The 24882-nt window shown below is 38.5% G+C and overlaps 1 protein-coding gene across 2 annotated transcripts in view; it reads left to right on the top strand.

Annotated features, from left to right (window-relative positions):
- Nucleotides 1–24882, top strand: part of PAHX (phytanoyl-CoA dioxygenase (PhyH) family protein) — a 104164-nt gene that overhangs the window by 35366 nt on the left and 43916 nt on the right. For both annotated transcript variants that reach the window (XM_089371661.1, XM_089371660.1), the window contains 2 exons: nucleotides 4699–4767; nucleotides 5031–5149. In XM_089371661.1, coding sequence (XP_089227787.1) covers nucleotides 4699–4767; nucleotides 5031–5149 — 188 coding nt within the window. The remainder of the gene's footprint in view (nucleotides 1–4698; nucleotides 4768–5030; nucleotides 5150–24882) is intronic.

Here is a 24882-nt window from a genome sequence, read left to right as displayed (position 1 = left end):
TAAAATCACTTTTCACTTTATACTTTAACATTGACTTTACCACTTATAAAGTCACTTTCACTTTATAAAGTCACACTTAGGAAAATAATTATTTTGGATACTTTTCCTTAGGTAGAGACTAACCCATGGGAAACCACTTGTCCAAGGTACATTAAAAATCAACAAGTACCTCTAAAGGAAGAGCTGACTTGATTTCTGGAGGGCCGACTTGGTCTATTTGGAGACACAAAATCATACTTAAAATTTCAATTTTCTTTCTTTTGAATGTCCAAATGTGACATGATAAAAATAACCTTTTCTTTTGACTCAAATGCATTCGTTTTAACTTTTTACAAGATCATAATTATGAATACTGAAGCTAGTTACAATTTCAACACTTTGAGGGTTTTAAAATCCCTATTTTCTCATTGGTTCCAGTGGTGAAAGATTCCACCCTAGCTAATCCTTCTAGCTTTTTGGTTATGGGGCCGAATTATGATTGGAGGATCATCATTCTGAGGCAAAGCCAAGGATGAAATCTTTATTTCTGAGTTAGTGAGGGCTAGACTGATAATTTTGAGGTAGTGAGTCATTTTCTGAGGCAAGCGAAAGCTGGGAACTTAATGGCAGAGGCAAGGAGGGTTGGACTAATCCTTCTGGGACAACGAACCAACTTTCTAAGGTCAACAAGGGCTGGGAATAGTCCTATTGAGGCAACGAGTCATCTTTCTAAAGGCTGATTCAATGCAACAAGTAGCCTAGGGGGGGTCTGCTAAGGAATTTGGGGTTGTAGCTGGCTGATAGCAAGGAGCAGAGGGAGAAATCAGGGGCTGAATAATAATGTAGGTTAGCAACAAGGTCTGCTGGTGTGATAACTACAATTTGTAAGTTTAGAAACTACACCCGTGTTATTGGAAAAACTGTGGAATTTGTAAATTTGATAATTGCTTGTTGAATTGGCCCTACTTATAGTGTTGAAGTTGAAATCAACTATTTGCGCATTCAATGATCATCATTGTTTTATAGATTGAAAAAGTATTGCATTACTATTATAAAATACATGTGCTTATTGAAAACCATCACCCAGAATCTCATTCCAAGGCTAATTTCCTAAGAGGGATATTACAGTGGTATCAGAGTTGTGCATTTTGCTAGCTTGTGAGCATATGATCCGTGGATGTTCCTTGAGGATAGGGAAAACGTTATAGTTAGGAAAAAGAAGGGTACCCACAATTTAGTCATGGTAGATAAGGAAGAGTAGCCACCAGAAATTAACCCCTATGACATCTCTGGGAGCTAGCAAGGGGGCAACAACTAATAACTCAACAGATGGCACAAGGGCAACAATAGATGGCTCAACTAATAGCACAAGGGCAACGACAGATGACTCAATCTTTTACCTAGATAGTGGCAAATCTGAATAATGTAGGCAACAATGTTGACAATGGATCTTATGGAGTTTGGAGAAGGAAACAACAACCATAATCTTGGTCCCTTTAACATCTTCGCACAAACTAACACAGGGGAAACTAGTAGAAGGAACCCTAGACCTCTACTACTCTAGTTTCTAAATGGGTAGGGAGCAATAAACCAAGGACCTACAATATAGAATGGAGATCTTTCAGAATATTTATGGGAGTATGTGTATGTGTCACTAGGAGAGGATGTTTGAGTAGTTATGACCTTTACGGAGTTCGGTAACATTAAGTACAAAAATAGGCCCAAGGATAATAATAGGGGCACACAGTAGAATTATGACCTACTGCGCAAGGTTAAGAAATTGTCCATCCCCTCTTTCGATGGGTCATCCAAGTACTTAGCAAGGTCTGGGTGCAAAAGTTAGACACCTACTTCCAACTTAACCCAATGTTGGAAGCATAGGTCATCAAATTTGCCAGTTTGCATTTGGAAGGAGAAGCTCATGAATGTTGGTACCACAAATTGGTCACCATGATACATTCTAGCATTACTTTGTACGTGGACTTCACACAAAGATTGATAGGCCGGTTTGACAAGAAGGATCTAGAGATACACTTTAGGGAGATAGCACAACTCAAGTAGATCAGAACACCATATGCACACTTTTTAGAATTTTAGCTAGTAGTTGTTATGGTGACAAATATATTTGAACAAATGCTGATCATGCTCTTCATAGAGGGTTTAGCCGAGCCACTGCGTGGGTGGGTCAATGCCTTCAAACCCACCATCTTATAAGATGCCATCACTAGGACATGTGACGTGGCAGATGTAGCACCCTAAAACTAAATTTCCATCCAAACCACTCATCACTCAGAAAAACAGGGATAAGAAGCCATTCCAAAAGGAGTGGGTTGGGAAGGACAGGTTGGATGACGAGACTTAGAGCCAACTGAGAAGGAGGAAACTTTGTTTCACATGCAAGGAACAATGGGAACCAGGTCACAGATGGTTGGGCAAGGGAAAGGTCCACTATATTGAGGTGATGTCAGACAATGCCGATGAAGAGGATACAATGCCAGTACCAAGTAGTGAGCCTTAGCCATGTTAATCATGAATGTAATGTGGCCACATGAACAAATTACACAAATATTCCAACAAAATATATGTAAACCTTTCACAATCAAGAAAACTACAAAAAAAATACAATTTTTAGATGGGCTAGAAGAATTTTAGACCACAAAAAAGGTTGACAAGAAACAACCTGAAAAACTTCTTGAGGTTGATCAATTTTGACTTCTTGACCATTTCTAAATCTTTCATATACCAGGAAACTACAAAAGCAATACCAGGATTAGATGGGCTGGAAGGATTTAGACAACAAAGAAAAATTGACGGAAAACAACCTGAGGAAATAAATAGGGCATTCTTTGGAAACTATGGAATAACATGGAAAATTTTTCTAAAAATCTTTTGCTCTTCTCTTGATCTTCCCTCGGATGTGAAAATTTCAATCTATCACAACAACAGGAAATTATTTTTTTAATTGTTAATTTATTTAACAATTTATTTACTGTTCGCTACGACAAATATCAAATAACTCACACTGTGATTTACACTAAATAAATTGCGGAAGAAAATAGCACTGGAAAATAAGAAAATCTAGCACACACACATAAAAATATGACAGTTATTTTTGGACAAAAGTCCATGGAAAAACCCAACTTGGGAAAACCGGTGCAACAGTCGAGGGTTTTAGTATTATGCAACAGTGAAATCTGAGGACAATGTATGGATGCCCAACTTGTAATCCAAACAACAAGTATTTGACCAAAATAATTAGAGAGAATAAATTCTCACTCCACAAGCAATCTCGACACTGGCTCCTCCTGAAAAACTAGTTGTCCAAACGCCAGCGGAGGCCCTCTGTGCAGTCCTTGTGCCGCCTCTCACACGTGTGACTTAGATCAGCCTCCAAGCAAGCCATCTTGCCTGCCTCTACTGTTAGAAGTGATTCTCAAGCCCTTTGGAAGACTTTCCTGGCCTTTGGAAGCTAAATTGACTTCCTCCCCAACTAAATTGAATTACTCTGCTTCAACTACTGTGCAGCCCTTGCGCTGCTTTTTTGTGGATCACTTTTGTCACTTGCCGCTGCCTCTTCGGATTTGGAAAACTTCCTTCGGATCATTGTCCTTGCCCCTGACTGTCTCCGCTTCGATCTCTGGCTCTCCGGATACTACTGTTGCTCTCTGGAAATCGATCTGCCAAGGAAATCGAGTTGCTTGAGTGTCTCAAGTGTATTCTCCAAGTGCCCATCAAATTCTTCTTAAAATCCTATGTTGGAGCTCCAACGACCAAGATTAAAACTTAATCAAGGGCTAGGATCATATCAGAGTCGATCCGTGTGAATTTTTAGATAATTCTCACCTTGACTTAATTAATTGTGATTAATTAACTAGTTTTCCTAAGTTTAGACTTATAAAACATTAAAAAATAGGTTAATAATCTAATTAAGCCATATCTAAGTAGAATTTCCAGAAACGATTTCTGGGTTATGGAGATCTCATGTATTCTAGTCTCTCCACAAAGTTTTGTGATTAGAACACATCTGATGCTACAAAAACTAACATTGGATAGTTTATAAATGCACATGCATTTTAAATTTCTGGCTTGCAGATTTCAAATTAATAATCAACGAACTGTTCAAGTTGTAATTTTGCTGGTTTTTTCTATTATTTTCTTCAGCTTATTTGCCTTTGTTTTTGTTGTCTTTTGACTGTTCCATCAATCAGGTAACCGTCTTCCAATCTCTCACAGTTCGTCTCATGTGTTCTGGAATTGGGAGGCCTGTTAAACTTGAGAAGAAAGGAGTCCCTACTAACACTTCCCCATAAATTGCATTCCCCCTCCCCTCTCTACACTAGCACACCTTTACATGAATGTCACAAGTCATTAACTTATGATTGGATTTCTTATTGGCATTTTTTATAAACAGTAATTGGGATACAGTGGTTAGGGCCAATAGCAGGTCTGTCTCATATGTAAGAGAGGTTGTATTAAAATAGCAACTAATAGATATGTAGGTAATTTACACTGTCCTTTGCAGAAACTTTCTGAAGAGTTTGGCAAGTCGTCTCTAACTGTTGCAACTTTATAATTGAGCTTTTAGCACTGCTGGTAATGCAAGGCCTCATGAGCAATAATATAGTTTCATAAGGTCGTATAATAAGTCTATTGATTACATCCAGTAATTTTTGCTGTCTTCTTCTACTGACTGTATTATCATGGGTTGACACTGGACAGAGAGGGCATTTGATGACAATGGCAAACTGAAGCAGCCAAAGCAGTTGTCAATTAACAAAGTTGGTCATGGTATGCCACCTCCTAGCAATGTTGTTGACTGTAAAATTTGTTTTGTATAAATATGATTTCCTTATTGACTAAAGTAATACTTAGCTAAGCCTCACAAATGCATCTAAGCTAGGAATTGTTGCTATTTCTCATTTTCTGTGTCTCAAGAGTCAAGACATTGCATTTTTTCTAACACTTTCTCCTGATTGTTGTGATGATGTGGAACATGCTATAAATAGTCATGCTAATTGAAGCTTGACAGTTGGTTTTGCTCTGTTTTCCAGCTTTGCATGAGTTGGACCCAGAATTTGTGAAGTTCTCTTGTTCAGATAAGGTTTCAAAGATACTTGCTTCACTTAATTACAAGAAGCCAGCAATTATTCAATCAATGTACATATTCAAGGTAATCAATGGAAGTAAATGGTAGGATCCTATTTAGAGGCATAGTAACTTCTTTATATTTACAAATTAATGCTTATTACCTGATTAAGAGTTTGCTTACTATTTTTGTCTATGACTATACACACTGTTTTTAATCATGTGAGTAGACCTGTTTTTTTTTTTGTTTTTTCAAAATTTGATTTCCTTTCTATGATTTCCAACTCCAGACCGTGATATGGATCTGCTGGATATTTTGAAAAATTACGATCCAAACATTGATACAGATCTGCTGGATTTTTTAAAAAGTCAGGATCTGGTGGAAATTTCAAATAACACAAGGATATATTTTCCAAGGAACATTTCCATGGGGAAAACCTCTAGGCACTTCTTCACATTGTGTGAGTGGTACCTGTTACTGCGAAAGCTAGCACCTTAGTGCAAAGCTTCACTAAGCAACTTAGGTTGAGAACAACAATGGGAGAGTTACCACTGTCACCTCAGCAACTATCTCGTTTCTGTGGTTGAATGCAATCGACCATAAGGGAGGCTTCCCTAGTAGATCTTAGGGATCATGTAACCCAATTAGACTTAGGCTAAATGCTCCCTATGGGTTCAACAACAAGATTTCAGTAAGGATAACTACAACAAAATTCCTCCCTAGGATAAATATATAATGTTTAGGGTTTTGGGTGATTTATGGTATAATTCAAAGAGAGTGAGTTCAAGGGTTCTTATGGCTCAATCTAGAAGGCTTAAGTTGACCAATATATTCTAAAATAGGCTACGAAACACTTGCAATCAAGAAATTACACTTCACTGTTATAAACTAGGGTTTTAATCAGCAATTTACACCATGCAAATAGTTTACAACAGCGATAAAATAAGCCCTAAAATCTATAATAGACAAGTGTAAAATAAGGGCTAAATAAACAGTAAATTAAGGAAATAATTGCAGTGATTTTCAATGGTAGAATACACATATAACAGCACAATAAACCCTAGACATTATCCCTAATTTATGGCTGAAAATGCATGTAAAATGATGTCTTAGCTTTTAATCAATGAATGTATTGAAAATTTACAATGAGCAGTAAAGCTCAATAAATAATGCAATTGTATTTACAGAAACAGCAAGTTTCCACTAAGAAAGTAGAAACAGCAAGTTTCTTCTAAGAATATAGAAACAGCAAGTTTCTAACAAGAAACTGCTAATTACAATCATAGATGAGCATTAAACACTAAAATAGCAATATGCTAATACCCTCCCTTAATGCTCAATCTATTTACAACACCTATAGATCCTCGGAATTTTACAAACTTATTAGGACCAAGAGGCTTGGTGAAGATGTCTGCTGGCTGCTCCGTTGTGGGAACATATAGCAACTGAATGGATCCGTCTTCGACAAGCTGTCGAATGTAGTGACAATGAGTTTCCACATGCTTTGTTCGTTCATGGAAGACTGGATTCTTGGTGAGTTTGAGTACTCCCTGATTATCACAGAACAAGGGAGTAGGACTTGCTTGGGAAACATGCATATCCGCAAGCATACATCGAAGCCAAACTGGCTCGCAAGATGCCTTAACTGCTCCCCGATACTCTGCTTCTGTCGAGGAGAGAGCCATTGCCTGCTGCTTCTTACTAGCCCATGTGACAATGTCAGATCCCAGACTAAACACATACCCAACTGTAGATTTACGGTCATCAACCGACCCAACCCAGTCTAAATTTGTGTAACCACTGAGTGTACGATTTGAACGCTGAGTGTACAGAAGGCCATAATCAGGAGTGCCTCTTACATAACGTAGCACATGCTTTGCTGCTATCCAATGATTAGCCTTAGGAGATGACATGAAGCGTGAAATGTAGCTCACTGCAAAACTGATATCAGGTTGAGTGGCTGTAAGGTAGATGAGGCTGCCCACTAATTGCCTAAATAAAGTTTCATCCACAAGTGGTGAGGATGACTGAGCTAAAAGTTTGAGCCCTGGTTCCATAGGAGTCGTGGTCGGTTTGCAATCTTGCATTCTGAACCTGTCTACAAGATTTCTAGCATACTTGGATCAAGAGAGAAAGATGTTGTTCTCAGCCTTCCAGACTTCCACCCCTAAACAGTAATGAAGAAGTCCCAAATCTGTCATATCAAAAGTGCTGCACAAATCCTGTTTGATCCTATGGATCAAATGTGCTGAACTGCCAGTAATGATAAGATCATCCACATAGACAACCACAAATAGAATATCATTGCCAGTATGTTTGATATATAGGTTGCATCAGATGGACTCCGCTGAAAACCATGATCTGTTAGGTACTGATCAATTTTCATGTACTAAACCCAAGGGGCTTGTTTCAGACCATAGAGCGATTTGACTAATCTACAAACTTTCTGTTCTTGACCGGCAACCTTGAATCCTGGAGGCTGTGTCATGTAGACTTCTTCCTGTAAGCCACCATTCAGAAAAGCACTCTTTACATCCATCTGATGGACTTTCCAACTGAACTGAGCTGCTAAGGCAAGGACAAGCCGTATGGTACTCATCTTCGCTGTAGGAGCAAAGGTCTCCTCATAGTCTATGCCTTCCTTCTGTGAGAATCCTCAAGCAACAAGGCAAGCCTTATACTTGTCGAGGGTCTCGTCAGCTTTGTATTTCACTTTATACACCCATTTGCAGCTAAGGGGCTTCTTCCCTGTGTAACCTTAGCCTCTATAGGTTTGAGGCTCAAAAACACTGTGTAAGTTAGCCATAAGAGCAAAATTTACTGTAGGCTGTTGTTTGCTCTTATTTCGGGAAGTTCTACCTTCAAGGAGCTCATTATCCTGGAGATCACCAATAGTTTTAGCCCACCATTTAGGCCAGAGAGTAGAAGAACCAATATCAGGAGTAGGTGGAGGAGGCTCAAGAATAACAGGGTCTGCAAGAGGAGGATTATTTTCCGGAGGAAGCTCAGGTAGTGCATCATCCAATACTGATGCTACATCATCCCTCCCATTAGGTGGACCTAATGGAAGAAGAACACTGTGAGGATGATCCTCAGAGGGAGGAGACTGAAAGAACCCTTTGTCTTCATCAAACACTACGTCCCGACTGAAGCTAAGACGACCAGTGTCTATATCTATCAGCCTATAGGCCTTGTGGTGATCACTGTACCCTGTCATCATGAGTTTCTGGCTTTTTGAATCCAACTTAGAGCGCTTAGCAGCTAGAATCCAAACATGTGCAACCGAGCCAAACACTTTGAGGTGACTGATTCGAGGCTTACGACCAGACCAAACCTCTTCTGGAGTCTTCCCTTTAACAACTTGAGTAGGTGATCGGTTAAGAAGATAGACAACAACAAACACTGATTCAGCCTAAATTTTTTTTAGAACACTCATGTGTTGTAACATGGAACAAGCCATTTCAACAACCATACAGTTGCGATATTCAACAACACTGTTTTGCTGAGGATTGTAGGGTGTAGTTAACTAGCGTTTGATGCCATGGGTATCACAGAAGTTGGAGAAAGCAGAAGAACAAAATTCCCCCCGGTTATCTGTCCTAAGAGTTATGATATTACAGCCAGACTCTTTTTCTACTAAGGACTTAAACTTCTGAAAGATACTAAATACATCAGATTTATGTTTTAGAAAGTACACCCACATCTTTCTACTGAAATCATCTACAATAAGCAAAAAATATTTGCAACCAGTAATAAAAGATGTATTCATAGGACCACAAATATCAGCATGAATTAACTGGAGTACCTTAGATGCGCGCCAAGATTCTCCATCCTTGAATGGAGACCGATGTTGCTTGCTAGCTTGACAGACGCCACACACTCCCAATTGTTGAGTCTGAATATCAGGTAACCCTGACACAAGTCCTCCCCGAGATAGCTGAGAGAGATACTGAATGTTTAGATGCCCCTATCTCTGATGCCACAAAGTGCTGATGGGAGAAACACGAGCTGCTAGAGCCACTTTTGGAGAATCACTAGTGTCAAGAAGCCTGTATAGGCCATGATCTTCTAGGCCAACTGCAACCGTAAGATGAGTTTCCCTGTCAATAATGGAGCACTTGTGTGCACTGAACACCACATCGAGGTGAGGAGAGTTCCTCATAATCTGGTTGATAGACAGCAGATTAATTTCCATACCAGGAACATAATACACATTCAGGAAGATGAGTGTCCGTCCACTAGACTGGATCTAAACTGTACCCCTGCCAACCACTGTGTACTCCTCACCTCCAACGAATACCACAAAATCATTGAAAGATGAGAAGTTAATAAACTAGTCACGCCTGTGAGAGCAATGACGTGATGCACCAGAGTCAATGTACTAGGCAGAAGACGAGGCATGATCTGAGGACCTCTTGGCCATAAAGGCATAAAAAGCAGATTCTGTCTACTTGGAATGGTCTGCAACATTCGCTGTCTGATGAGATCCTCCTTGTTTCTTCTGTTCAATAGCAATCCTCTATTGGCAATCTTTCTTCATGTGGCCGAACTTGTGACAGTAATTACACTGCACATTTTTCTTCTTAGCGGGATCAGAAGGCTGAGAGGAACCTTTTTGTTGAAAGGATTGAAAGGACTGATATTTGGCAGCAAAAGCATTTTCTGAGGAGGCGGATGAAGCACCACTACCAAACTGCGGTTTCCAACGATCTTGCTATAGGAGTTTGGTGCATAAATCTGGAAACTTCAGATCAACATTAGTGGTGGTAATGTTGAGTGTTTCGATGAAGTGTTCATAAGGTTTCGGTAGACTTTTCAGAGTGATGACTACCATATCTTCTTCCTCCATGGTCTGACCAATGGCTTTGAGTTGATCTCGAATGTCTTTAATCTTGTTAAGATGTTCCTGTAAAGACATGTGTTCGTCCATGATGCTGGAGAACAACTGATTCCTTAGAAAGAAAGCTTTGCTCTTGTCAGACGTTTCATGCAATTCCTTCAAATGTTACCAGATTTTGGCAGCTGTCTAGCTGGAAGGAATATGTGGTAACTGATCATCAGTCACAGAGAGCTTGAGAAGCATAACAGCCTCTCGATTTCGATCATCAAACTTATCTTGATCTGTACTGGATGTATTAGGACGGAGCTCTTTTCCCAAAACGAGCTGGTCAAGACGCCTATATTAAAAAATGTTCAACATTCTCTGTTTCCAGATGTTATAATTGGTGCCTTTAAAGCACTGACTGCCTTCCAACATCAGATTGGTTAACGAGGCCATTTGCATGCTTCCCAAGACACATAAAACACAAAAGAAATCCTGCATGGATTTTAATGTAGATGCCAGCTGATCCGGACAAAATCTGATAGGTGCTGGTGCAAATGAACTAGAAATCACTCTAAGAGGCTTAGGCAGGGAGAAACTTGGATAATATTTGTATGCCCAGAAACTAATGTGTAAAAAAATCTATATTTTCTGAAGAATCAAAAAATATATATACTGAGGAATTGATACGGGCAAGTTACCAGCAATTCGTGGTTTCCACAATTACTTCTTTATGCAAAAAAAACTATATAACATACCAGAGTTGACTGTCCCCCAAAAATACATAACCCACCAGGATGGGCCCATGTGTTATCACTTCTGGTTTCAAAATCTTCCGATTGACAAGATTCAGTCCCTTTGAGAACGCTGCCATGATAACTCTGCAGGCGACAATGATGACAGAAAGGACCCCAATGAAGATTCAGAATTCGAGTCAGGAACCTGCTGTGCCTCCGCAAAATGCCCTGCTGTTAATGCGTTGCGTTGCAGATCATCGTAGTGTTAGACGGATGACTGTTTTCTGGCTTGACGCCGAGCACGGTGCTTGCCGAGACACCACGTGGTTTTGGATTCTCCATGTTCTTTGTTCTGTTGCGTTAAAGATTGGTTGCAGGTTCGAATCACCGAGGCCGATTTGAATTCTCCTGAGGATTGACAAGATGACGTGCAAGTGCTTACACTGTGGCAACAACGGGCATAACTCCAGGATGTGCCCTAACCGCGGCATTTGATGGCTGTCAGCCTCGGTCAGAGACGTTTGCTACTGTTGAAAGGTCACTTGAATTGACCGAGAGACATGGCGACGATGCGGCCAAGTTTCGAGCCTTGGTCTCTTAGCCCGAGCAGCGGCCTCTTAGCCGATTGCAGAAGCGAGTGCCGGCTAAAATGCAGTTGAGAAGGGTGTCGCCCTTGGGAGGAGGAGATCTTGAGCAGTTGTTGCTTACTGAAGAAGCAGTCTCGGTCTTTGTCGTGAAAAAACTGCCAGTCTCGTGGCGATGATATTTGTGGTGTTTTTCACCAATAACCCACGCTTGTGGAACAGATCTGGGGTTGGACGTGGCGGCAGAGAGCGGCTTCATCGATTTCAAATCCGTCACTCCGGAAGTCTATAGTCACCACGAACAATGTAAAAATCCACATGGTAAAAAAAATTCCGAACAACGTCAAACAACGTCCAGTCCAATGAGGCAGGATGAGAGTAGTTTGAGCCTGGCCAGCACGAAGCACGAGGGGAGTGTATCAAGTCTCTCGGATGACACCAGAAACCCTCAAAAAACCACCGAAGAACAACTTAAACAACGAGAAAGCACACACTCAGATGAAACAGTGGCATCTGCAATGATGCAACAAATTCAAAACCTAGAGAGCAAATTCGAAATGAAGCACAAAATTTTCCACACTAATGAAAAATTATTTCGAAAAAAATACTTGAGCTTTGATACCATTATCAATGAATGTATTGAAAATTTACAATGAGCAGTGAAGCTCAATAAATAATACCATTGTATTTACAGCAACAAGAAGTTTCTACTAAGAAAGTAGAAACAACAAGTTTCTTCTAAGAATATAGAAACAAGAATTTTCTAACAAGAAACTGCTAATTACAATCATAGATGAGCATTAAACACTAAAATAGCATTATCCTAATAGCTTTTTCCAAATAAATGCATATAGGTCCTAACCCTAGGAGAATAATATCCAAGGAAAATAATCTTGAAAATAAATGATTTTGCTCCAAATTTACACTAGAAAACATAAAATAAAAATATTTAGGTTTGTTTTTGAAGGATTGACACATGAGATGAGACTAGTGCCTTTCTCAATCTAGGGCTAATGAAGTCTAGGAGTAAAAATCTTTGGAAGAGAAGATGATTCAAAGAAATTGAGGAAGACAAACCTATTTTCCTGAAAACCCTAGCGTCCTTCTATCTTCTTTGGAGATTTAAAAGGAGGGAGTTAAACCTAGGCCACCTCAACAAAAATTTGATGAAAATATTGTGCAAGGAGATCTTAGAGCCATAAATCATCAACAAATCCATGGTAAAAAATTCATTAAACCCTAATTAATTAGCAATGGCAAGATGGAAGAAAACTTACATGAATTAAGCACATATCATCAAAGAATCACCAATAATTATTCAAGAGAGAGAACCATCCAATAAAAATCCTCCATAAGAATTCACACAACAATAGTGCTCCATAGTGCATAAGAGAGAATAGACCAATTAACTAGTGCCATTTATCTCCATGTGTGACAATCAGAATTGAGAGGAATTGATCTCCTATTTAACAAGCCTAGGTAGGTCGATTTGCTCTAATTTGGGTTTAAGAAGCCCTAAAATACAAGTAATCCATGATACAGGTGACTAAGTCACCAAGCTGACCTCAAAGATAGTCAAAATTGCATTATAACATCAAATTATGCCTCAAAATAGCCCACACATGTGAGCAAAACATTCTCCAAGGATGATGCCATACTCCAAAAGGTATGTCTCTCCATAAAAAGCGTAATGGATAGCTCCAAGTGTTGCATTCTCATCCCAAAAAATCATGTGTCCTCACCAAATGGATGCCTAATCACCAAGCAATGCCTTCTTAATCCAAAGTCATCCATAAGGTGCCTTCTTAATCCAAAGTCATCCATAAGGGTGCCCATGTCATCCATCCAAGCATTAAGAAGGGGGCATCATAATTCTAGGGAATGACATCATTATGGAGAACAGTGTACCATGTCCCCCAGAGGGTTCCCATGTCATCATCATCATCAAACAACCTCAGAAATAGGGCAATGTCCATAAAGTAGGTGCAATGCTAGCTTGGGGGTGTACTGTCATCTTTGGGGTACATCTACTCTCAGGGCAATGTCCTGGCTCTGGAGGACAACATCTAAGGTCGTGGAGGTAGGTGAGAGTGTCAACTCTGTCAAGGCATCCCAAAGTTAACACTTGTCAATAAGTGCCCAACGTCCTCTATCAAAGCGTACTTAGTCATCATCAAATGGGGCTAGACATCATATTTGAAGTGTTGGAGAAGGATCATGCAATCCCTAAAGGGATAGTGGCTGCACCTGGGAGCAACATATCTACACATATTCACAAAATCAAGTGAAATCAACATCATGGGTGTAAGAACCATAAGAGTATCAAAGAGGGCCATATTTAATGTTAAAGGCATCAAAATACTTCATACAAGCATCATCTTCAAATGTCTTCCTAGATTATGATTTGTATACAAGTTACCATGCTTAAGTATGGAAGGGTTATTACAAGGCTCTTTAGGTGCTTCCAAATCAAAGGGGAAGAAGATTTCTTAGGCTGACCATAGGTATAACTAATGGGTGAAATGGACTGGGGTGTACTTCATGAATGGAGTCATAGTTGTATGCTAGGTTATATCAAGGCATTGTCCATGAGTGCCTTTGCAGAGGGAGTGCTTAGCAATGCTTGAGTTACCTTCTTCGAATTTGTTTTTCCAAGCCCCCATACTTGCATTTTTCTTTTCTTTAGATGGCTTGTTTAACAAGCTTTGTTGATTATCAGGTAAGAATAAGATATAACCCCTTTTTGTGATGGGCTATTTATTGCCTTACTAGGGTTGGGATGTTAATAGAGAGTTCCTTTTACTTTGGAAGACGTGGTATGCATGGATAGTCTTGGGGGCGAGTGGCTATATAAGAAGGGGGTAGAGCTCAAGGTACAATTTGGCCTTTTCTTGCTTTACATCTCTTGCCATTCTTTTGCATTTTAACATTTGGTTGATGCTCTTTCTTTTCTTATAACCGCATCAACCTCACGTATATACAACCCTTTCCTCTCATAGGACAAGGACAACAATGAACCAACATGAGCGATTGACAACAACTTATCAAAAGTTGGGACAATGACAACCCCTGGGCTAAAACCCCTATATAGGAGAAAAACCAGTCAAAGAAATCTTCCAAGAAGGGTTTTCTTTGACAAATAGAGACCAAGAAGGGTCTTTTACAATATGACATGGACAAGGCACTTGACATAAACCCTAGAAGCCTTCAATGGAGGATTTGACCTAAAAACAATTGACCCAAGCATGAGACCCATGCTTTAATAAGTCAATTTCTTTTTCTTTCTTTTGACAAATATATTTCATTATGGCTCAAATACAATTATGAAGACCAACACTAGTTACATTCTTCAATACTACCTCTTAACTAGGGAGGTATTCATAATTACATATATATAGAGTTACATGGAAGATCTCAAAATTAACTACGAAGAGTTCTAGCACACTTAGTGCTGCGAACTAGATTCCTGACCAAAGGGTATTCTATTTAGGTGGGACTAAGATGGACTCAAGATTTTGGCCACTCTAGGTACCATTAGGCTTACTAGCTAACCATCAACCCAGGGATCTAGGTGCATATCCAAGGTTGGAGCTCCATGACCAACGCCATCCTCCCTCTTCGGGATCTGGACATTAACACATAGGCCAACCAGATGTCCTCCCAAGCATCCACCATTAGATGCTTCAACTCTCCCCATCAAACGAGATATATCCATTTGTCCAAGCATCCTTTCCGAGTGTTCAACCTTTTTATGGAGAGATTTACCTATACAAACAGAAACCTCAATCAATAATAAACCTTTAAATATACATACAAGTAAATACAAACCTTCGGGGTCCTCAATTGTTCTAATGCTACTTTCATCATCAAGTTATATACAATTTGTTTGAAGCTTTCTACTTCTTTCATTTATTCAGCAACACCAAATACGTCGTCAAATCTTTCTCAAGTCTTTTGTTTGCAACTTCATGAACATTTATCTATAGTACTTTTGCCTACTTCAAAGCATTCACTGTGATAATATGCCCTAACGGGGGAGATATACCCTTTCTTCTATCTAGGCTCCCTCTTAACTTAGGGAGATCAACCACTTCCTTCTTTTATAACATCAGAGAACCTTTCATGGCTTCTATTCCTTCTTACAGTATCAAGGTTATCTTGATCATCATCATTCACATAACTTCCTTCATCATGCTTATCAATATTATCAAGTCATCTTTACTTACAAACATCTTCAACATCTTGAAGATTATGTACCTGCAAAACTTTTAATAGCAAGTACGAACATACAGAAGCATGAAGTTAACTATATCAGAATCATATGGAAGCATTTTGACTTTAGACATTAAACACCTAAACCTAGTTAGGTTCATAATCAACAAAAGTTACATCTCTTTACATACTAGACTTCAACTTCTTGCTAGGGTTTTGTCACAAATCCTAGACTTCATCTTCGAGACACAAAGCCTTAGATATTAGCAATTCAAACAAATAACAATCCAATCATAGAGATTTTACATCAAGAATATGTTTTTACATGTCAAACTTCTACTAGGGTTAGTTGTACATCCAGATTTTATCATCAAAACTAAATCATATCGAAAATAAAAAACAACATCATCGTCTCCTAGAATATCAATCTTTACTAAGGCTTTGTTACAAACCCTAGAATTCACAAACTAAAACATGAGCATCAATTATCAACATACTGGCATATACACATCTAGGATCACATTATCATGCACTAACATCTTATATCAATATCCATACCTACTAGGTAAACCCAGGACACAAACACCAATACATCAAAGTCAGACAAACAATAATTTTTCTCCAGGCTATGGTGTCGATCGAATGAATATACACCTAGGGTTTTATTCCTAGGATCTTATTGCAAGGGTTTTGCTCATACACCCTAATTCATCAAACCCTAAAAATCTAGGGTTTTAATACATAACTTAGACATTAACAACAAACCTTAAAGGGCTAGGGTTTCTATAATGTCAAAACACTAAACATCAAAAGAATATGAATTCTATATTTCATCAACAACCCTATGTAGACTAGGGTTTCATAATCAATATTGACATACAATTAGCAACAAGAGGCTAGGGTTTTGTAGTGAACCCTAAAGGTTACAGTTACACAAGAATGGTCAAATAATATCATGAGGGAAGATTCAATCTAATGAGTAATCAACTTAACAAGAATCTTTGTGATTCAAAACCCTAGACATAACGATGTCAGTAATGTAAAGTAAATTTCAAAGAATGATCGTACCTTTCACATGAGGAGAACTTTATGACAAGACTTATAGTCTAGAACATACCTTGATTTGTTTCTTAACAAACCTTGTAGGACATTGATTCTTGAAAGGCTTACTCTGCAACAAAACTTCTTCCATGCTTCAAGTCTCCTCCATAAACTTTGTGTAATTTGCAATCTTTCCTAACCAAGGAAAATATAAAGAAAAATGTTATTAGTATATAATACAAACAAATCTTGATATGAGAGGGAAATCAAACATAAAAGAGGAAACAAGAAACAAGGTACTTATCTTTTTGGTAAAATGGTGAAGGCTCCCTCTTAATCCATTCTTTGAGGGATACCTACAACTTATCAAAAATTCAAAAATGTTCTAACAAGACATGTTAGACCTACAAACTCTAGAAATCAAAACATAAAGGAAAACAATTCAAAACTTAAAATAGAAGACTAAGAGGGATATGTGAGAGAGAGAGGACTTAGTAGTATAAGTCCTTGACTTCTGATTCTTTGGTCTTGTTCTTCTTAGGTGGAGCTTCATCGGTAACATTTGCTTGATCCCTATCTCTCTTCTTATTCCTTGGATTCTCCAGACATTGATTTTTGTAGTGACCCATCTTGTGACAATTGTAACATTCGATCTTGGATAGGTCAACCTTCTTCTTTGGTCCTTTGAACTTCTTGAAGGTTCCCTTCTTCTTGTGATGAGCAAAATAGGCATTAGAGATGTTTTCTTCTTCATCCTCCTCCTTTTTGTTTACTAACGATACTCAAGCTTCTTCTTGACTGCATGCATTCCACATTTGTTCAAATGTTGGAGTATCCTTCCAACTGTTAAGTCCTGATGCAAAGGCACTCCAAGATTTTGGTAGTCCTAGAAGAGTAGTAATTACAAGCTCTTTTTCTGGGACAACTTCATCTATTGCTTGGAGTTCATCTCTGATTCTAGATATCCTTATAAAGTAGGATGATAGAATATCTTCTTTTGTCATCATAATAGTTCTTAATTCATTCTCGAGACTTGCTATTTGATGAAGGTTCTTGATGGTGAATAATTTGGAAAGAGCCTCATAGATTTCTTGAGCGGAATCTATGTTGGAAATGTATGGATTAAGTTGTCCTTTACTACATCCACTATTAGGTTCATGGTTACAAATTCGGATTCTCTAAACTTCTCTTTCTCTGCTTCATTTGTTAGTTTCTTGATTTTCCCTTGACTGAAATCAATACTTTTTGCTTTTTGAGGATAAGATCTATCCTCTTTTTCCATGCCCTGTAGTTGGAGGCTTCTTCTAGTTTGTTTTCTGCCTTCATTGAGTTTGTCATATTGATATCTGCTACTCCTTGTGACCTAACTTTGAAAATCCTTATTCTCCTTTCAGTAGATCTTCAGGCTGCCTTTTTCTTCCTTCTTTCACCTTAGCTCTGATACCATGTTAGAAAATCAGAAAGGCAGAAAGATTTTCTTATGTTGATAATTACTTGTGATATTATTATGTTCTTATTAACTTCTTTGTGTTCTTCCTTTATCTTCTTCTCATCAAGCAATTATCAAAACAAAAAACATGAAGATCATGGGCACCAAATGTAGGCACTCAGCTAGGGGTAAAACCCCTATATAGGGTAGAACCCAGTCAAAGAACTCTTCCTTTAGTAGATTCAAAATGAGATAGACCAAGACCTTATACCAATAAACCTTCCTCCTCCACCAAGTCAGCCTTCCAAGATGATTTAGTAGTCTCTTCTTATCCAACAACTTCAACCAACAACAATCCAGAAATTCGACTTCCCAACTACAAAATTTCGACCCTAGCTTCAGAATTTCGGCCTCCCCAACCACTGCAGAATTTTGGCTCCCTGTAATACTCCATAACTTCACACGTGTGGGATAGGAGAGAGAAAAACTTGACTTCTCTTGCTTGATAAGGTCCTCCTTCTTTTCTAGCCCTTTCCTCTTCTTCCTTAGAAATTCACACTTTTTCTGGCCCCAGAAGTTGCAGATCGAACTTGTGTGTGTGTATCAAATGAGGTCGAGTTGCTGCCTTTATATAGGAATTTATGCACCTCTGTTTAGGCCGACTTGTCTAGTTTGAGGCCGACTTGGTGGAGGAGGCCTAATTGACCTATTTTACAATAAAATAAATTTATTCTTTGACAAATAGAGACCAAGAAGGGTCTTTTACAATATGACATGGACAAGGACACTTGACATAAACCCTAAAAGCCTTCAATGGAGGCTTTGACCTAAAATCAATTAACCGAAGCATGAAATCCATGCTTTAATAAGTCAATTTTTTAATAATATATATATATATATATATATATATATATGACAAATATATTTCATTATGGCTCAAATACAACTATGAAGACTGACACTAGTTACATTCTTCAACACATTTGACCTCAGGACCTCCCTAGCTAATATGACTAGCATGGCAAGTCAAACGACTTGAGCTAACCCTTGGGGTGTTTATATTTTTTCCCAACCTTGTAGGGAAACCCAAGAGATGTTTCGCCACATTAATGGATGACATCCCTAGTAACTCATTGGTGTAGGTTATTGCACCTAACTCAGGGGGATTCGAATTGGGCGCCTCCTGGCACGAAACTAGCCAAATAGCGGACTACATTTGCAAGGGGCTTATATATATATATATATATATATATTCTTTTTTCCAATTGAAAAATTATTTGGGGAAATCATTCAGGGGCTTCCTTACATTTTGTGTATAGTGCTTAGGTAAATACCAATGGTAGTCACACACACATACACAGATATTTAGAAAAGGCCATGAACCAAAAACATAGGAAATTCAAATTTCAAGAATCAGACCATTCATAATTTTGAAAATATGCCAAAAAATGAGATTTTCCATTGATATATTATAGTTGTATATAAGATAAGATAATTATATTAATCTCCAACAAATGACCACAAAAGTAGGTCAATGGGACTACTAAGTACAATGATGTCAATGCAAGTAGGAGTACCGAAAGGTCTCCTAGATAAAGAACAAAAAATAAAATAGAAACATTAGGTATATATGGTAAAACATGGAAAACCCTCGGCTCCAAGTAGTTGTAGAAAGGAGTTGGGGACTATGTTGTGATCCACTAGAACTAGATCTATCTCTCCTAACACCGTAGGCTGAATGAAGAAAATTTAATATAGAATTGTGCCTCGAGGGAGGACCCTCTAGGCTTCTTTCTCTTGCCACCCTAAACTATATTCTGTGCCATTGCATAGGCTTGCATGCTTGAAATGAAACTTAGATTGGTTATGGGAACAAGTTGTGTAAACAAAGGATTAGTTCCAGTCATAGTTTGAGATTTGCTTGAGAAATTCAAACTAGAGTTCATTCGAAGAGTGGTTTTCAATTTAAGATGTCATGAGAATCATTGTTTTTTGTTGCAACTAGTGTATTTGACCACTTCCATCTTCTTATTTTCTTTTTGTCACGCTCTTCATTTGTGTTGGAAAAAGAAAAATTCATTCCCTTAACTCCATCATTAGTTTGATATTGACTGACAAAGAAAATTACCCTAAATGGTTCAAGAGATCAAGAGCACACTGATTTTTAATGATCTGTGGGAGGGCATTTGAGAAGGAGAAACCATAGAAGAGGCCATAAAAGTATTGAATTTGAGGTGCAATGAAAGCATATTAGACTTGCCAAGCCAATGCTTGCCAAAGGAGCTTGTCATATGGAAGAACAAAAACAAGAAAGCATATGCCCTCATCACTGGAACTGTAATTGAGGGGGTGAGCCACCGTATTATTTCAATTAATGATACTTGTGGTACTTTAAAGAAGTTGAAGGATTTGTATGATTCTCACTCAACACTTGCACTCATACAAGTGATTGTAAAGTTCTTCAAGGTTGAATTGATAAACAAAGACATCATCACTTTAGCTTATGAAATGAAAGCCATCATGCATGACATTGATGCTAGTGGAGTGAAGGTAGATCTTCCTTGCACAACCTTCATCGAGGCCCTTTACTTGACATAATTTCATTATCTCAAGTCCTTGCAAGCTAGTGGTCAAATGAAGTCCATAACTTTTGACTCTTTGGTGGTGAAAGTCGCAGAATGTGAGAAAGCCTTTGGAAATTAGAAGAATACAACTTATCCCATTGAAGAATCAATCACATGATTCTTCTAAAGGAGAATGTAGGAAAAGAGGACATGGAAGAAAGAGCTGCATATATAATCAAGGAGAAAGACTTGATATTCATTGTGTCTGTTATTGCAACAATGGACATCATTCAAGGAATTGTAAAATTCCATGGGAGAAGATCAAAGAACAATAAGATAAAAAAAAGGTATAATTTTTTGATTTGGTGAAAGGTAATGCACTTTCTTGTTCATCACATTGTTGCACTTTGCAGTATTGGAGTAAATGAGGATTTATTTAACATTGCATGTGCTTCTTGGAGAGACACATGGCTGCTTGACATAGGAGCGACATTCCACATGACCTTCCATAGTGAAGTGTTGATTTTTGTAGCTTGGGCTGGTACTTCTGCACAGGCCTTGTGTTAGGTGTGCAAAAGTTGCCCACATCCTCCTTAGAACACTTGCTCAAGTGTGAGAAAGTTGCTAATGTAACTTAGCCTAAGTCTAACTTAGGAAAAAAGTTAAAACACATATTAATGTAGGAATTTACAGGGTAAGTTCCTCAGATAGAACACCAAAGGACACCGCTCATAAACAGATCACAGATCAATACACCAGTAATCTTGATGTGGTTAAATCCCTCAAAGAGGGAAACAGTCCACGGCCTGAGCCAACGTGGCCACTTCAGGCAATTTATTAATAAAAGAAAGAAAATTTACATAAGCTTCTCTCATGAATGGTCACCCTACAAATAATCCTCCATGCTCTTTAAATAGAGATCATGGACCAATTGGGTGTCAAGCCACGGATCAATTGTCGGTAATACCAAGGAGAGAATGAACCGTTGGATCACTTCATGTTTAGAACATATCGTGACTGTCAGATTGTAAGTTACAAAAGTACATAGTAAAGAAACACACTTTACCTAACTCTACACTAGACCAAGTTATACTTAACTATTTCCAATGTGTCGGAATATCCTAACACCCCCCCTTAAGAACAACTTGGGATAGGATTGAAGGATGTACAAATATGACACAATAGGAGAAGGAAGGAAGCATTAGGGCCAATCCCCCTTAGTGACAACTTCCTGAAATCCAACCATAAATCGAAGTCTAGTAAACTTCGCCTTTGTGAGAGCCTTTGTAAAGATGTCTGCAACTTGATCATCGGTTGAACAATATTGCACTTCAAGAACATGGTCATGAATGAGCTTTTTGATGAAGTGCATGTGTAGTTCAATGTGTTTTCTGCACTGATGCTGGACTGGATCTTTGCATAGTTGAATGACACTTTGATTATCACACCGTCGTGTAGTCGAATGCTGCTGCTGAAAGCCAAACTTTGACAGGATTTGACGAAGCCACAGGGCTTCCTCACTAGTTTCTACGGTGCTACGATACTCTGCTTCTACTGAAGAAAGAGAAATGGCACTTTGTTTCTTGCAAGCCCATGTAATAGGTCCAGAACCAAGAGTGAACACATAACCTGCAGTAGACTTCCGATCATTAGGGTCACCAGCCCAATCGAAATTAGTGAAACCAACCAATAGAGGAGATGCTTCTGCACTGTAATGAATCCCAAATTGAACTGTACCTCAAACATAATGAAATATTCTTTTAGCTGCTTTCCAATGACTTTCATGTGGGTTTTGCATAAACCGGGCAATAAGGCCAACAACAAAGGAAAGGTCAGGACGGGTATGGGTCAGACACAAAAGTTTTCCTACAAGTTGACAATATAAGGTAGCATCAACTTCAGGGGAAGTACATGTGACTGAAAGTTTGGTTCCAGACTGAAAGGGAGAAGGGGCTAACTTACAGCCTTCCATGTGAAAGTGGCGTAGAAGATCACAGGCATACTTGGACTGGGAAAGGGAAATACCTTCCTTGGATTACAAGACTTGAAGACAAGAAAATAATGCAAGTGTCCTAAGTCTGTCATTTCAAACTGCTTTTTAAGGCCAGACTTCACATGGTTTATAAGGTTGGTATCACTACCATTAAGGATAAGATCATCAACATAAAAAACAAGAATGATAGGAAACTTACCCACTTTCTTGGTGTAGACAATATTGTCAGAATGACACCTAGAAAAGCCAGTATCTAAAAGAAAGCTATCCATTTTGGCATTCCAAGCCCGAGGGGCTTGCTTGAGACCATAAAGGGATTTCTTAAGCCAACATACAAGGCTGGATTCTATTTGTATAAAGCCAGGAGGTTGTTCCATATAGATTTCTTCATGCAAGTCCCCATGCAAGAAGGCATATTTAACATCCATCTAATGGACTTCCCATTTGAAAGAGGTAGCAAGGGAAATAACAAGGCGAATAGAGTTCATTTTGGCAATAGGGGAGAAGGCTTCAGTATGGTCAATGCCTTCAACTTGTGAAAAACCCTTAGCAACAAGATGAGCTTTATGTTTATCAACTTTTCCATCTGGTCCAAACTTGGTTCTGTAAACCCATTTGCATCTAACAAGTTTTCGCCCCTTTGGAAGAGGAACAAGATTCCATGTATCATTTTCCAATAATGAACGATATTCTTCATTCATAGCTGCGTCCCAATCTGGATGGCCTGAAGCTTTTGCAAAGGTGTCAAGATCATAATTCGTTGAAGCTTGAGCCAATAAAGAAGAGGCTCTATTGAACTGAGAACGTGTACGTCAATGATCTCTAGGATCACCTGCAAGAGCACCTGCTGAATCCCGAGTAGCACAAACTCATTTTGGAAGTTGAGGAGCTGAAGGAGGATCCTGAGAAGGTGGGGGAGGATTGTCATCTGAAGAAGAAATATTTTCAGAAGTAGAAGGGATAGAGAGAGGTGGCACATCCGTCGAACTAGGCTCGTAGGCCGATATATTTTCAACAAACTTTACATCTCTTCTAATGATAACATTTTTGGACTTAAGTGGAATAAGTCTATATCCTTTGACATCTTCAGAATATCCAACAAAAATACATTCTTCACTCTTAGGTTCTAAAGCTTTATGTTTCTCATCTGGAATATGGGCCCATGCTTCACTTCCAAAAACACGAAAGTGACTTACATCTGGTTTAATTGAGCTCCATGCTTCTTCTGGAGTGATATTCTTTAAAACCTTAATAGGAGTGCGCTTTACTATGTAATTTGCACAGTTAATTGCTTTTGCCAAAATATTAAGACTAAGTCCTTTAGGTTGAAGCATACAATTAGCCATTTCCTTTAAGGTGTGATTCTTCCTTTCAGCTATACCATTTTGTTGTGGAGTATATGGAACAGTGTGTGGCATTTAAATTCCATGCTCAGTGCAAAAGTTGATGAATTTGTTGTTAACATATTCTCCGCCATTATCAGATCTTAGCTTAAGAATTTAATGTCCAAATCGTTTCTCAACAAGGGCCTTAAAGGCCAAGAACATGTTAAATACTTCACTCTTGAGTTTTAAGAAGTATACTCAAGTGCGTCTAGAGAAATCATCAATGAAAGTTAAGAAATACTTGTAGCCAGAGAATGAAACAACTGGAAGTGGACCACATAAATCACTATGCACAAGCTGTAAAGGGGTTGAGGCGTGCCAAGAGGCCGTTTTTCAAAACTATCCCGATGATGTTTTCCAAGTACACATCCAGAACAAACACCATATCTGCAAGATAGAATAGGAAGGCCTGTCACCATATTTTCTTTACATAGATTTTGAAGGGAGCGATAGTTTAAGTGACCAAATCGCTCATGCCAAAGTTCGCTCACTTCATCATTATGAGCAACAAATACCGAGGAAAGAGTTGATGACCCAAAGTTGTTAAACTTATACAACCTTGTAGAATTATCGACAATGCTAGTAGCTAAAATCTGTCTAGGATCTATTAGGTCCTTAATTACAACATCAAGAGGTGAGAATTCAACGATTTTACCTTCACCTGAATGAGTTATCTGATATACAAATAGAAGGTTGTAGGATAAGGTTAGAACACATAATACATCATTAAATTGACCATTGTCTAGATGAATAGTTCCAGTCCCTACAACACTAAGAGATCTATCATCACCAACATATATATTTTTGGTGTTACAATCATTTAAAGAAGAAAACATGGCTTTGTTTTCGGCCATGTGATAAGAAGCTCCAGAATCAATGAGCCACTCATGAGAATGAGAAGAAGAAGATACATTTAGTGCATAACCAGACCGAGATGCTTGACAACCACATGTAGAAAGTGCAATCCATGAAGATGAAGTTGAAATTGAAGAGTGCTCCAAATGGATGTTATGCTTCTTCATTGATGCTTCCAAGGCTTCCATCTTCTTA

The sequence above is a fragment of the Pinus tabuliformis genome, chromosome 8 (assembly GCF_031772625.1).
Source record: "Pinus tabuliformis cultivar Carrire ecotype Pingquan chromosome 8, CPIR1, whole genome shotgun sequence".
Classification (NCBI taxonomy): Eukaryota; Viridiplantae; Streptophyta; class Pinopsida; order Pinales; family Pinaceae; genus Pinus; species Pinus tabuliformis.
Note: the sequence above shows the minus strand (reverse complement) of the source record. Positions and strands in the feature narration are given on the sequence as shown.